Below are 16,721 nucleotides of genomic sequence, written 5' to 3'. Positions count from 1 at the left end.
AACATTGTGGCACCCCATTCTTGATTGTTCCCCAGTTTGAGAAATCACCAGTTTTTTGTATATTATGTGAACTGTTTATTTCAACTTTCTGCACGCTTCCAGTTAGGTATGATTTAAACCATTTGAACACTGCCCCATTCATACCACAGTACTTGAGCTTATCTAGAAGTATTCCATGATTTACACATTCAAAAGCCTTTGATAGATCACAAAAAATCCCAACGGGTGACTTCTGTTTACTCAGAGCATTTAATATTTCATTAGTGAAAGTATATATAGCATTTTCCGTTGAAAAACACTTCTGGAAACCAAACTGACATTTTGTTAAAGCTTTATTTTTACAAAGGTGTGAAGCTACTCGACAATACATTGCTTTTTCAAGGATTTTGGATAAGGCAGTCAGAAGAGCGATTGGACGATATTTGTTGACATCAGACGTATCCCCTTTTTTATGCAGTGGTTTAACAATGGTACACTTCAGTCTATTTGGGAAAATACCCTGCTTCAGAGAGCTATTGCATATGTGGCTAAGAATCCCACTTATTTCTTGGGAACAAGCTTTTATTATCCTGCTGGAAATGCCATCAATTCCATGTGAGCTTTTATTTTTGAGAGAGTTTATTATCTTCCTAATTTCAGAAGGCGAGGTGGGTGGAATTTCAATTGTATCAAATGGTGTAGGTAAGGCCTCTTCCATTAACTGCCTTGCTTCTTCTAATGAACATTTAGATCCTATTTTCTCTACAACATTTAAAAAATGATTATTCAAAATGTTTTCGACTTCCGGCTTGTTGTTTATCAAGTTTCCATTCGCTTTGATGGTGATGCCATCATCCTGTACTCTTGTTTGCCCTGTTTCCCTTGTAATAATATTCCACATTGTTTTGATTTTGTTATCAGAGGTATTAATCTCAGACATGATGCACATGCTTCTGGACCTTTTAATAACCTTTCTTAATGTAGCACAGTAGTTTTTATAATATTTGGCTGTTTCTGGGTCATTACTCTTTCTTGTTGTTAGATACAGTTGCCTTTTGTGGTTACAAGATATTTTTATTCCTTAATAAGCCAAGGTTTTCTGCATGGTTTCTTATAATTAGATTTAACTACTTTCTTGGGGAAACAGTTTTCAAATTCTCTTACAAGTGTATCATGAAATAAGTTATATTTTAAATTAGCATCGGGTTCCTTGTACACCTCATCCCAGTCTAACTGCTGAAGATTTTCTCTGAAATTTCTAATTGTTGAGTCATTAATTGAATGCACAACTTTGGAGGGTAGTTTTGAATTACTGAATGGAGCTATGTCATATACTGTAACTAGCTGAGCATCATGATCAGAAAGCCCATTCTCAACAGGACAAGAATTTATGTTTTTAAACCTATCTTGGTCTATAAAAGTGTTATCTATCAATGTGCTGCTGTCCTTTACTACCCAAGTAGGAAAATTAATGACAGATGACAAATTGAAAGAACTGAGCAAGACTTCCAGGTCATTCTTCCTATTACACTCTTTCAGTGAATCAACATTGAAGTCCCCACAAATAATAATTTGCTTTCCCCTATCTGACAGAAACTAGTTCTAAGTTCTAGGGGACTAATGACCTCAGAAGTTGAGTCCCATAGTGCTTAGAGCCATTTGAACCATTTTATCTGACAGATAGCACAACAAGGCATCCAAGTTTTTCAGGAATAAAAGAAAGTTTCCTGAAGGGGACCTATATACTGTTACAATTATAAAAGAGCCCTCCTTCAGTTTAAGTTGACAGGCACATGCTTCTATATGTTGCTCTAGACAAAACTTTTTTGTATCCAAGCTTTCTACACAGTGATAACTTTTGACATATATGGCAACTCCTCCCCCCACCTTATTCTCTCTACTCATATGTGCAGCTGGTTTATAACCACTGATGTTTACCTTTTCCATATCAGACACATTGTGATGCTCAGACAGGCATAGTATATCTATTACATTATCAGATTCAATGTCATCTGCTATCAGCCACAGCCTGACTGTCAGCTTAGTTGATGCGCACAGCAATACGGTCTGCCGTCTACCACCAAGCAAAACAATTATTCCAGGAGAGCCATAACGGAGAAATAGTTGTTCCAAAAACTATTGCACAGTAAACAAATTGTTAGAAAACCCAATAATCCTTCTAGAGTTTTTGGCGAACTAAGTAGCATAAATCGAGTTTTGAAAAGACCTCTACATACGCATAAAAGGTTTTACAAAAACGGTCCGTATTCTCTGTTCTGTAAGTGTGGAATAAAGCAAGTTTTGGTGAAGCCAGCTGTCAAGGCTTGTAGAGGAAGCTGAACAGTGTGTATTGAGAAAGAATGCGATTTCAAAAAATGCATAAAGCGAGTTTTGCGAAAACCGTCCTCAATTTCCTTTCTGCGCATCCGAGTTCTCACTCCATAGATACTTAGTCTCTACGGTGCAGTCGCCTGTGGGCGGAGCCAGGCATTTTTCACTATCGAAGATCTTTGAGCTGTTTTCATCAATCTTTGGTTGAGCGCACATTCGAAAACAGATGCCATGTGTTGATGTGTGAGATTTGTTGTGGAGTCGCCAGTGAACATGTTTAAGCGAAGTGCTTTACCTGAACTGAGATGTGATTCATTTTAAGTGCAAGGTGTAAAGTTATTGAAGTAGAGAATCGTGCTTTGATTAATTAGATTTACGTGTAGGTATTTATAGAGATATAAGTTAATATATCGGAGCATAATGTTTATGGATTAAATTACGTGTTATGTATTTAGACGTAATTCTGTAAACTGATTTCTGCGTTGTTGTGGGACACCTCTCGTCATATGGTATTTTCGTGTAAATGTTGTATGTGAACATAATACTGTCTAATGGCAGAATGACACTCTTATGACCACGACGCTATGTAATTAGTGTTTCTTAAAATATCAGCAGAGATGTCAAAAAGTGTCACACCTTCAGACCTGTCCTCAGCCATGCCAAGGTGATACAATCATGCCAGATCATTAAATTGTGCACCACAGGACATGGACATTACTTGCACAGGTTATCACACACGTATGCAACATACTGTTAACAATTTTTCCTTTGCTTTTACGTCATAGAGGACAGCAGGTGTGATGGCACAAAGTTCATGATCACCAGTTTTATTCCCAATGTCCTGGACTAAATTCCAAACCCCTCAGCAGTGTTTCATGAAATGAGGCATCCCCTTTTACACACACATAAAGAGTGCATGCATGCTTGCTTTCTCCAGTTAGGCAGCTGAACCTGCTATTTTCAGTCATTCATGCCATATGACCTTGCTAAGTTGTGACTGCTGTAATGTGGCTCAGGTGGTGCCTCACAATTCTGGACTACTGCTTGTGTACTTCATCTAAATCCCTTCAAGAACTGCATCAAACCATCTCTAAAGCAACTGGATGACTGGAAAACCTAGACATTGATAGTCAATTTTTCCATTTGTTTTACTGAATGTTTATAATTATTTGTTGTGTACTCGAGGAAAATCTTAAAAGCTGATCAAATAAGTAAATGATACTTAACTGATCTGAAAAGTTTTAATGTCTTCACTTATCACACAGAGGTAACAGACTGGAAAAAAAGGGGGGTAGGCTAACACAGTGACAAAAGCCCACACAGCGTTTGTGCAGCCGACTAGCACCTCTTCTGTTACCTCCAGCTTCACCATACGCAAGGAGAATGTGTCTGTATTCTGCAAGCGTGTACTGCACCAGGTTTCATCTACCGGTGCTGCACAGGTATTGACTCGGTCTCACAGCAAAGCGGACAATAAGTGACATCTGGGGATCGTTTGACGTAGTACATGTCATCGTGTCTACCCTGTTGCATACCAGGACAGAGAACTCTGAGGTGTTTCTCTTGCCCTAAGCAGGTGTTGACGAGGTGGATTGAAACTCGTAGAACGGAAACAGTACAATTCCGGACATGGGTTCCTATTCAAAATGTTCTGTACTCACTACCCTCTACATGTCCTAGAAGTTTGTAATGGGAATTTCCGACCACCCTGCATATTTGTGGCAGAAATTGAAGTGTGATTGTGTGTCATTACATTCCTCTTAGTGAACATGCAAGACAACATTTTTGTTCTTAGGTTTATTTTAATATCTGATATTTGTTCCCAGGTCAAAATGAGTGGTGGATATATTGATGCAAGTAGTGTTATTTTCTCCTTATACTCATCGGAGGATGTAAGAAAATTGAGTGTTCTTCAAATTACTAACCCAAATTCATTTAATTTGTTGGGACATCCACTGCAAGGCAGCCTTTATGATCCAGCTTTGGGTATGTTGTTAAGAATAAAATTTTGGATTTTTTTTATAATTTTTGTAGCCTGGTTATTTCTGTTCATTCTTGTGTTTTGAAGTAATAAATTTTTGTTGACACTGTTTATAACTTTGTTTTGCATTAAATAGGTTGTCTTTGCTTTGTGTCAAGGTCTAATTTCTAGATCAAATTTTCATTGAATGTAATGGAATGCTGCTGCTGTTTCAGTTAATTGTTAGTAACTCACTTGACTCACTACCTACATTTAAGAGGATGTCATCCTCTTGTCAGTGCTGTTTATGAATTTCATGTCATGACCTGTAACAGCCAAGATTTGTATTTAAGGCAAAATAATTAATAAAAAAAAAACTGCATAACTTCTATATTATCCGTAATAAAATGACTGTGGTGGGCAAAAGCAGCAAGTGAAGATCGGACAAGCAAAATTCTATGTCTGTCATTAGTACCAGTGATGGATGCCACATGTTCCAATAACAGAAATTTCAAGATGAGATAAAAGCAGAAAATGAAACTTATCTCCAAAAATTCCATTAGAAAACACTTTGGCTCAGAGTTTACGCTTGTTACATTAATTACTTTTTATTTCTCCTGCAACGAAATAAAAAAAAGAAATATTGTTCTGCCATTTACTTTGCAAATCAGCTGTTCCACCATCGGGACTGATGACCTCAGATGTTAAGTCCCATAGGGCTTAGAGCCATTTGAACCATTTGTTCCACCATCATAACATCCCCTATAGTAATTTGTGTGAAGCATTATCTACTTACACTTCAAAGTTAGTGTGGATGGTCCTTTGTAAAGTTTTTCTGCCAGCAGCTTTGGAGCTCATCGTGTAAATATTTTGTTGTACATAAGACTTAAGGCTATTTGTGGTGCAATAATAATGTGAACCATGATTCTTCTTGGAAATCATCTGGTAACTGAGAAACTTAATCAACATTGACCCTTAACTAAAGGGTTATCTCTGAATGAGATGATACAGTACTCAAATTTTACAGATACAACGTTCAGTTTTCCTTTAGAACATTATCTTAAATTTCCAAGGGTTCTGCAAATGGAAATGTTGGAATGTGGTTCCCTTAATGTGGAAAAGTCTTTATCTCTCCCGTTTCTTGGTGTAATACAGCTATTATCCATTCTCTTCTATGTTAAGTATTGATTTGATATGAATGCCAGCTACTCTTTTACTCAGTGAACAAGATCGCCAGTTGCTTGTTCCACAACGCTGTGATGTAGCATACAAATGATCCATGGAACATGAAACTTAACTCGCAGTGCTCTTCTTCTCCTTGCCTTCATCATGCCACTCATTGCTGCACTTAAAGCACCATTTTAACACTATAGTGTTCTTCACACAGTGAAGCTGCTCACATTAATTGAGTGTGAATCTCTGCTACATTTTATCTTTGAACCTTCAGGGAACATTGATTTTGCACATGCTATTTGTAGCATTGGAGTTGATGTTGGAGTGTTTGCCTTTTGCTGTCATATAACAGTACAGTGGCATGCCTTTGTAGGGGGCTGGTTTGAAAGAATCTGCCCAGTAGGCATGCTGAATATTATTTCACAACTGCATTTCTTAATAGCTTTTTGAATCTTCGCAATAGTCTTAAAATCAGTCGATTAGAGAGTGTGGAGAGTATCTACGTATGTGAGGATTCAGTGGCAAATTATGTGACTGTTGGAATACATAACTGTAAGTAGCTTCCTCAGAGCCATAACTTGATGAACAGGCCAAATCGATTATTGAAAAATGTTTTCTTGTTCACACCCAAGCTGTGACAAAATTTGTTTATTACCCAGCAAAGCGAACTGATCGCCTACCTGGTCAGGACGGTAGCCCCATTGTGTTTACACTTGAGGTATAGAGATGGGAGGCAGTAACGGCATACACTCTTGTAACCATAGAAATGTAGAGCGGCCAACGCTGTAAGTCTGTATGTCAATACCGTGCATAGACAATTGTAGACATCACCTCATTCATGTGTGATAGCTCATTTATTGAGGCACAGTTTAAAAAACTTCATAGGGAGAACAATTTTTCTCACAAGTGGTGTATGCAGTATGCGATGGGTGTTGGAGAACAGATTAAATAGTTATGTATGTTAAGGTACCAGCTATCTCACAGTAAAGCTCTTTACACTGGTGGGCTGTCATGTAGGAACTTCTTCTTTGATAATAGGATGGGGCCATTTTATCTACCATCCATTACAACAGTAACCACACCAACAGTGGTGCGGTACTAGAGTGTCAGATTGATGCGCTGTAAGTCATTAGTTTCATGCTGGCCGATAAAATGTTGTAGTTTTGTTGACGTCAAAGTGTATTGATGTATATGATGAAAAATATGTGTGAAGATTGTTTCAGTTTATACAATGGTTTATGGAAATAAAATTATTAATGTGAAACCAGAACTACAAATCTTTCTTGATTTAATTTCCACCTGAAAAGTGTTGAGAGTTAAATGTCTGTGGGCAACAATCTAACTTGCTGATGTTTCTCTGATGACAATTGCTCTAAAAATTCAAAAGTGTATCATAATAAAGAAATTTGCATTAGCCAATTATACATTGAATATAAATTCAGTTGTATTTTATCACCATTTCATCTTTTTTGGGACCAAAGGAACGAAGGTGGTTATCGGCTGTCATGGAAAAGGAAAGTGGAGCAAGAATAAAGAAAAAGAAAACTTCATTTCCTAGTAAGGCTAAACCTGTAGCATATTAGATTAAAAATTTATGTGTGACACTATCTTGCTATTTCCCTGGATGCAATAATTTTAATAGGTCATAAATAAATCAATCTCATTGACATCACTTCAACAAAGGCTACTAGGGAGAACAGTTTTAGGGTAAGCTACTTCGCACTTTAAACCACATCACGATTCAGTATGTTGTCCATAATTTCACAGAAATTGATGCTGAATAACACATTCGTCAGCATCGTCAAGGCATTCATATTGAGTGTGCTTTGCTTCTTGTTTTCTTGGGGTAAATACTTCAAATCCATTGATCTCAGAATTGCGACCTGCCAGCCATAATTTGCACACCAATCAAATTGCTCAGCTTAATGTTTGCTTTTTGTGTCCTGTCACCTTCTGCTCTTGCACTTTTACTGCTTTCTCCTTATCATCACCAATGAAGTTCATTGTGTTAACAGAAGATTTCACTGCCTAATGGCAACACACACTTATTTAACTAGAGAGTGTATGTACCTAGCCCCTGCTACTGCCGGGTATATGGTTTGCTTTGCCAAGTAATGTATGTCTCGTGTCCCCTTCAACTTTGTGTCCCCTTAACGTCACAATTGGTGTATCTATCTCAAATCTGAGGTCTAGGTAACTTCCCCCTTCTTTCCAACCTTGTGTACTCAATCCCTCTCTTTCCCGAAGAAAGAATGAATACTTCCAAAGTTAGGTTAGACTGTTCTTCTACTTTTAAATGTCTTGCTGTCTGTAAGATATGAATATTTCTGTGTATTTATGAAAAAAAAGCCTTTTGTAATTGTTTGAAGTAATATTGTTTACATATACTTCACCTCTGCAGTACAACAGTGATCTCAAAACACCAAAATATCTTTTTTGAGATTTTCTGAAGGACATAATATTGTTGGAGAGATTACAGTTCATAGTAATTGATGGGAAGTCGTCAAATCAAATGGATGTGGTATCTAGCATTCCCCAAGGAAATGTTACAGGCCCCCAGGGTTTAGAGGACACTCTGAGTAAACCTCTTAGATTGTTTGCAGATGATGATGTTATTTACCATCTACAGTAGTAAAGCCATCGGAGGATAAAAATGAATTGCAAAATGAAAAAAAATTGGCAACAACCTTAAACAATAAAAAATTGAGATCCTACCATAGTATAAAAGCCAACCATTAAATTTCTGTTACACTAGAAACAAAAATTTAAAGGTTTATGATTCAACTAAATACCTAGTGATTATTATTGCAAACAACCCAAGTTCGAAATCTCACGTAGAAAATGTGGGAAGGTGAACCAAAGACTGTGCATTATTGGCAGGACACCTTCTATTTGTTCGAAACATCGTGAAGGAAGACTCAATAGTCATTCTGAAAAGTGGGTAGAGATCAGTTAACTTTGGGCTGTGAGTGTTTTGTTTCCGTCTGCTGCCAATGTTGAGGTGCCATTCCATTCCAAACCAATAACGCATGTGTAATGCCAGTACTTCCTGACAAAAATGCTGCTTAGTCCCATCCGACTAACTCTCTTCACTTGACTGCCTGTGTGCTGGGAGACAATGAAAAGAGCTTGTCTACTCTGCTGCAAGTACCCCCTTGAGAATTCGTCCAGGACATAGCAAACAAACAGTAGAAGGTGCAACAAATCTAATAAAGATAACATCTACAGTACACATACCTATCCTTTAGTGCTGCATGATACAGGATCCTTACCAGATAAGATTAACAGAGGACATAAGAAAAAAATTTGGAGATGGGCAGCTAATTTGATAGTACCACGAAATAGTCTAGAGAGTGTATGATAAGTGAGTTGGGATACCAGTTGTGTTTTTCTTGTGGCAAGGTATTTTCTCAAAAAATTGTCATCAAAATATTACATAAACTGCATCTTTAAAGGGTGAAATGCCTATCATGATAAAATAAATCATAGTTTGTGTGGAAAGATTTGCATGTTCCTTTTTTCCCATGAGCCGTTTGAGAGTGGAGTGATGGAGAAATAGTCTAAAAGTGATTCCATGCTGCCAAAAATTTACACGTGAATTACAGACTAATCATATGGTGTAGAATTGGTATGTTGATTTTTATTTCACATATAATGAGAGTTCTACAGATCCCAAAATAAACAGTAAGGTGGAGATAAAAAGTGTCTGATCTGCTCATAGGATTTTCATATCTACTTATATTAGTAACACACAGTCCTTCCCCTGATGATAATATCCACATGAGTTATGATAGGGCAGTTATTGGGTGCTAACCAGCAACTAAAAGAACTAGGGAGGCATAGGTGCTGAATAGATATCAGCACTATGAACGATAGTAGAATAGACATTTGTCATGATATATTTATTGTATTTTGTTGCATGGAGTGGCTTTGACTTTAAAGTAGTGATAAGCTTTGCTGAGACTGTTGCAACTTCTGAGATGCAGTAGAGTCCCAGTGGATTCTACTATTAATGGAAATGTGGGCTTTTAAACTTTAGGACTGATGGTGTCAACAGTGACGATTGTGTAATGAACACTTGGTCACAAATGTCTCAGAATGTGTGGATAGGAAGACCCACAGAACAAAATATTTTCAACTTTGCTTATTATGAATTTGGAAAACTTGGTGTGATACTTTCAATATTAGACTACTGGAAAAAAAGTAACTTAAGGTTTGAATAATCAGAATCACATATTAAAATGATACAGAGGGATCAAATCAATCTAGTCTTTGTCCATATCACTTGTATTCAATATTTACTGACTGAAGATTCATGTTAGTTGCATGACAAGCAGTTTACAGCAGTGTAACAATAGTTAGGGGTTAAGGCAGTTTCCTATCTGTGCTTGTCACTGTTATAGTTGGAGTCAGGAATGACGACCATCGAGTTTAGGCTTGTTCCGTGCACGTATGTCATGTTTTCTCAGACAGTCAATGAGTTTTCATTAGTGTTCTGTGCAACCTGCTGTGTATGTCATAGCCGGGGCAAGCATTAAACATGATTGTAGGAAGGTATTCAGTGAATTTTTATTCCATTGATTGCCACGCTGATTGAGACAAGTGACAAATTCTGTGTAAGCAAGTGAGACATAATTTGCAGGATTTAAGCTTTCTTCAAGGCAAAGCATATGTATGTGTTTACAGCAACTGTCGCTTTGAACCAGCAACAATGCAGTCCCTGTCCACGCCTTGATCTGCATGACACGCCATTATTCATCAATCGGTCTCTACGGTTAATATCAAGTTTCTCCATGTCCTGGGTGGTGGTTTTTCATGATGAAATCAACAAAAGCAATAAAAAAAGCATCCCAAATTTACATAAACACAAAGTTTCCAATATTGGCAAAGTTTTACAGAAGCTCAAAATTTAGGGGGAACTTCAGTGTAAGATGGTTCTAATAGTTTCCACAATGAAACTGTCTCGAAATCTGGTTGAAAACGCAAAGAGATTCTAGGTCATATGTAAAGTACACCACTGGCAAGACACAGTCAATACCTTCATTGCGCAATAACGATGGTGATGTTATTGATGACAGCTCCACTAAAGCACAGTTAATAAACACAAACTTCTGAAATTCCTTCACAAAAGAAGAATAAAGTAAATATGCCATAATTTAAATCAAGAACAACTGCCAACATGGGTAACTTAGATGTAGATATCCTTGCTGTAGTGAAGCAGATTAAAACACTTAATAAATGAAAGTCTTCTGCTCCAGTCGTATTCCTTTCAGAGTATGCTGATGCAATAGCTCCATTGTTAGCAATCATATACAACCAATTGCTCAGAGAGAGATCCGTACCCAAAGACTGGAAGGTTGCTCTAGTCACCCCAGTACCCAAGAAAGGAAATAGGAGTAATCCGCTGAATTACAGACCCATATCACTAACATGGATTTGCAGTAAGTTTTTGAAACACACGCCGTGCCTGGACATTATGAATCGACTCGAAGAAAATGGTTTTTTGACAAATAGCCAACAGGGCTCCAGAAAATACTGTTCTTGTAAAACACAACTAGCTCTTTATTTTCATGAAGTAATGAGTGCTGTTGACAGAAGATGTGAAATTGAATCCATATTTTTAGATTTCCAGAAGGCTATTGATATTGTTAGTCACAAGTGACTTCTAATTATGAGGGTGGTTTGATAAGTTCTCGGAATGGAATAGAAAAAAAGTACTTACATCACTGAAACTTTTTTTTATTTTTCAATGTAGTCTCCTTGTAGATTAATGCACTCGGCTCAGTGATGTTCTGATGTCTTGATCCCATCTCAGAAACAAGTTTCCTCCAGGCGTGCAAAATAGTTGCCAACTCTATCAATTCTTCGTTTGAAGTGAATCTTCATCGACCAAGAACAATTTTCGGTTTTGGGAAGAGATGGAAGTCTGACGGAGCCATATGAGGTGAATAAGGTTGGTGTGGCAACAGGGCATACCTTAGTTCCTGTAATTTTGCCATGGTGACGGCATGTGTGCACATGCGCATTGTCTTGATGGAAGATGACTTTCTTTCTTGCTAAACCTGGCCTTTTTTTTGTGTATCTTTTGTTGCAGTTTGTCCAGGAGGTTAGCATAGTATTTTCCAGTAATTGTTTGCCCAATGAGGAAATAACCCATGAACAGAATCCCCTTCTCATCTCAGAACACTGATGCCATGACCTTTCCCACCAAAGGAATTGTCTTTGCTTTCTTTGGTGGCAGAGAATCATTATGTTTCCACTGCTCTGACTGCTGTTTTCTTTCTGGGTTATAATAGTGCACCCAAGTTTCATCTGTGGTCACAAACCGGTGGAAAAAATCTTGTTCGTTTCTCCTAAAACGGGCCAAACATTGTTCAGATATGCCCATTCTCATGCGTTTTTGATACAGCATCAAAAGTCGCAGCACCCATCTTGCAGATAATTTTTTTATTACTAATTCTTCAGTTAAAATGTGATATACCCTTTCAGATGACATCTGACAAGCGTGAGCCATTTCATGCACTTTCAATCTGCGATCCTCCATGACCATTTTGTTCACTTTTCCTATGATTTCTGGAGTAGTGACACATCTTGGCTGACCACTGCTCGGATCATCATCTAAGCTTTCCTGGCCAAATTTAAATTTTCCCCCTGCGAGTCCGGGGGTCAGAATAGACCCAAGGTATTCCTGCCTGTTGTAAGAGGCAGTTAAAAGGATCTCACACATTTCGGCCTTTATGTGATGGTCCTCTGTGGGGTTTGACCTCCATTTTTCAAAATTTTCCCAAAGAGCGAGCCAATTGGGAAAGGGAGCCTTACATGGCGCATCAGGTCCATCATGTGCTGAGACGGATCGCATCCTTTGTTGACGTGGATCTGCACTTCTACTCATTCTCCAACTGTTGGCCAAGGTCACCATCCTGGGTGCATATTTTACCATCAACTGTGCAGTATTGTTTGCTCTGCTGACAATGATAATTGACTTGTTTGCACCTGATATCCAGCACAGTAGCCAGTCCGTTGAGGTTGGGCCGTCATGTACCATGTTGGTTGTAGCCCCCTGACCATGCAGGGATCGCTCTGCTGATGTCTGCACCGTTAAATCTCCAAGTATGCCAAGGGGTAGATGCCCATCGCCCTGAGGCATCGGGACTCCCGGCAATGGCCATCCTACCAGGTGGCCTTTGCTGCGGCTGGGTGGCACCCGTGGGGAGGGCCCCTGGTTAGAGTGGGTGGCATCAGGGTGGATGACACGCGATGAAGCGTAGTACATCATCTCTTGCTGGTGGTCAGACACCAGCAGTCTCTAAGCATTCACGGGCTCATTTCAATGCTCAGAAGTACGACCCCAAATCGTTCCCCTCCCTGGCCACACCATGGGAGGAATGTCAGGCTATGGATGGTGGCGGCTCTTATTCACCCCGGTACCTTATATGTTTGAGAGCTGATGGGGAATCTTTCATGACGATGAAGCCTCAGACTTTTGTTGAGCATTTAGAGGACAAGTTTGGGAGGTGAAGGGCTCGTCCAAAATGAGATCTGGGTCAGTCTTGATCAGAACAGCACCCTCTGTCCAGTCACAGGCGTTACTCCCGTGTGACAAGCTGAGGGATGTTTCTGTAACCATCACGCCCCTTAAGAGCTTAATTATGGTCCAGGGTATCATATTTCACAGGGACCTTCTTTTGCAGTTTGATGATGAGCTGCGCACCAAAAAGAACGGCGAGGTGTACATTTCATTCGGCGTGTCCACTGGGGTCCTCTCAGAGCCAGAAGACTACACCTGCCCCCTTGATGGTGGGGGCCACTTCCCTCCCTGTTGCTCCTGCACCACTTACTTCGGGAGCAACACACCCACAACCATCGGGGACATCTGTCCCCACTTCTAAGCCGGAGAAGTGTACCCTTGGGTCACTCCCTTCCCAGGTTTCTGCTACTGGGAAATTTGACACCCGCCACTGGTAGAAGAACCCAAAAGCAGCTGGTCGCAGGGCTTCATGCTCATCCTCAGTCCTGGAGACTGAATCAGTGAAGTTCTTCAAGCCATGGAAACCCAAGGAACAGAGAGAGAAATCCAAAAAGAAGGTCCCCAAGACCAAGGGAATTGTGGTGGCACCCATACCACCGCTACCTCCAAGCTCTGTGTCTGTGGATGAGGTGGAGATTCTGGCATCCACTGAGGACCTAGATCTCGCTGGACCCTCAGACAGAATGGATATAGGCGGCTCAGGCAAAAAGTTGGTGGCAGCAGGTGACCCTGAGGCGTAAACTGCCTCATTGAATGTTCCATGCCTTCCCAGTTTCACAATGACGTCATCCTCTAGTGGAATTGCAGCGGTTTTTTCCACTGCCTGGCTGAGCTATGGCAACTGTCACCACTTTAACTGCTCTGGACGTGTTAACACGCACGCCTTTGTACCTGTCCCTGTGTGCTCTGAATGTGATTACGCGTGCCACCAGTCCTTCTACCTAGTACTCTGAACTTGTCTACGCGTAGACAGATTCAGAGTACCAGGTAGTAGGACTGGTGACATGTGTAAACATATTCAGAGCACACAGGGGCAGGTACAAAGGTGCATATGTTAATACTTCCAAAGCAGTTAAAGGGATAAGCTTTACACCTGCTTTCTGCATTGCCCTCCAGGAAACCTGGTTCCCGGCAATGCGCGGACCCCTACCCTCCGGAGTTATCAGGGATACTACAGGAACCATAGCGACTGTAATTGAGTGTCAGGTGGAGTTTGCATTTATGTCCTAAACTCAGTCTGTAGTGAACCTGTGCCCCTTCAAACCCCTCTTGAAGCTGTGGCTCTCAGAATAAGGACGGCACAGGAAATAACTGTCTGCAATGTACATATTTCTCCAGGTAGTGTAGTATCCCTGAATGTATTAACTGCACTGACTGATCAAACTTCCTAAACCTTTACTACTTTTGGGAGATTGAAACGCCCATAACACCTTTTGGGGTGGCACCATGCTTACTGGTCGAGGCAGAGATGTCGAAACTTTACTGACTCAATTCGATCTCTGCCTCTTAAATACTGAGGCCGCCACACATTTCATTGGGGCTCGAAGTAGTTACTCAACCATTGATTTATCAATTTGCAGCCCAGGACTTCTCCCATCTATCCACTGGAGAGCACAAGATGATCTGTGGGGTAGTGATCGCTTACCCATCTTCCCGTCACTGCCCTGGCATCAAGCCCACGGATGACTGCTCAGATGGGCTTTAAACAAGGTGGTCTGGGAAACTTTCACCTCTGCTGTCACTGTTGAATCTGTCCCGCATGGGAACATCGATGTGATGGTTGAGCAGGTGACTACAGCAATTGTTTCTGTGGCAGAAAACATGATCCCTCACTCTTTAGGGTGCCCCAGCGAAAGATAGTCCCGTGGTGGTCGCCGGAAGTGGCTGAAGCAATTAAGGAGCGTCAGTGAGCTCTACAGCGGCATAAGCCCCACCCTTCCCTGGAGCATCTCATAGCCTTTAAACGGCTCCATACTTGCGTTCGCCGACTCATCAAATGACGGAAGCAGGACTGTTGAGAGAGATATGTCGCGACCATTGGGTGCCGTACATCACCTTCCCAAGTTTGGATAAAGATCAAACGTGTTTTCGGGTACCAGACCCCAACAGGTGTTCCCGGTGTTAACATAAATGGTGTGTTATTTACCGACGCAAATGCGATTGCTGAGCCCTATGCTCAAGCCTCTGCATCGGAGAATTACCTCCCCCCCCCCCCCCCTTGCCCCCCCTCCCCACCCCGCCGCCCAGCCTTTCGCACTCTCAAATGGCGGTTGGAAGGGAAAGGACAAGAAATGAGGCTTTTTCACAAAAGTAATAAATCCTGTAGGTAAGTTGCCTTTTTTTCCATATCCATTATGTTGCACCATTTGTTTAGATTGTGTCAGAAAACTAGTGGCAAGAATATAACCAGAGTCAGCAATCCAAAAAGACGTAACACTTGCAATCCACTGTGGATGCACCTCTGTGAGCCATTTTCCCTCACTTTTTTCTTGGTCGGCAGTTAATCTTCTCCCTCTGAACCTAGGATCTAGCATATTGGCAAGATAGTGGACTGATTCTAGCGCTTGTTACTTTCCTTTTTTAAAATTACTTTCTTATAGGTTTCCATGTCTGGACTTCTTAAAAGATTGAACCATAGTTCAAATGATTGTGGAATATTTGTGTTGTCTGCTTGAAACAGGTCCAGGACTTTACAGTGCTCTGACAGTTGTCAAAGATGATGAGTGGCCTCTTTATATATTATAAAATTAGGCAAGATTTCGATTGTCTTAGAAGGGACTAATTCAAAGTGCTCTTTTACAATTTCTACACATTTAGAATAAAGTGTTTGTAAAAATGAGGTAATGTTTTGAATAAATTAATCATTAGAATTTAAACTGAACTGTTTGTCAGTACAAAAAAATGAGTAAAACCTCAACGTAACATCTTGTTTATTTCTATTTATTTATTTTTTATTTGGAACAAAGGATTTTTTCAACCCTGATACTAATATGAGTTAGGATCAAACCTCTTCTCTTGATGTAGTTGTTTTGTATACGTCACCTGAATTATCTGAGAAGCTACAAAGGGTTGCAGATGAGCAATCAAAATGAGTGTCAGATAATGATGAACTCAATTTTTGTTGATTTGTTTTGTGTAAAATTATTTTTTCCTCTCTTATTTAGCCTTCAGGAAGAGAAGGTGCAATCGTTGGACTTGTCTTATTTATGCAGCCTGTGAAGCACTTCACTGTGAACTCTTTTACTAAATTTTCCTTCTGACTTGTCAGCTAACACCATGAATTGCTCCCATTTTGTGTGGATATGTTCATGAAGTGCATTGTCAAAGTAAGAAGATAATGCCATTAAAAACTTAGTGAGAAGAGAAGAAATGGTTACAATAGGTGACATTGTGGAAATATTATTTACAGGGTGCTTGCTTAAGTTGATAATATTTGATCCTTACAATGCTGCTGCATTGTAGAAAGAATTTAGCTGCAGATGTACCTACTGCTGTTTACCTTAACCCCAACTACAGCTGCATGCGTGCATGATGACTCCTAACTTGTCAAGATATATGGGATGGTTAGTGGTGTTGCCTCTAGATTGTGGAGTCCTGGATTTGACTCTCTCTCTCTCTCTCTCTCTCTCTCTCTCTCTCTCTCTCTCTCCCTCCCTCTCTCCTGTAGCCTCTCTGTCACCACAAAAGAGAGAGAGAGAGAGTGGGGGGGGGGGGGGGGGACTGTGAAATGAAAGTTTTGTGCTCTTTTGC

At 40.1% G+C, this 16,721-nt stretch overlaps 1 protein-coding gene across 1 annotated transcript in view; it reads left to right on the top strand.

Annotated features, from left to right (window-relative positions):
- The first annotated feature begins 2,525 nt into the window (after positions 1–2,525).
- Positions 2,526–16,721, top strand: part of LOC126088396 (DNA-directed RNA polymerase I subunit RPA1) — a 326,390-nt gene continuing 312,194 nt past the window's right edge. The window contains exons 1-2 of the mRNA XM_049906539.1: positions 2,526–2,689; positions 4,137–4,296. Of these exons, the coding sequence (XP_049762496.1) occupies positions 4,143–4,296 (154 nt within the window). The 5' untranslated portion in view covers positions 2,526–2,689; positions 4,137–4,142. The remainder of the gene's footprint in view (positions 2,690–4,136; positions 4,297–16,721) is intronic.

Source organism: Schistocerca cancellata, chromosome 1 (genome assembly GCF_023864275.1).
Source record: "Schistocerca cancellata isolate TAMUIC-IGC-003103 chromosome 1, iqSchCanc2.1, whole genome shotgun sequence".
NCBI classification, from domain to species: Eukaryota; Metazoa; Arthropoda; class Insecta; order Orthoptera; family Acrididae; genus Schistocerca; species Schistocerca cancellata.
This window is presented reverse-complemented; position numbering and strand designations above follow the sequence as displayed.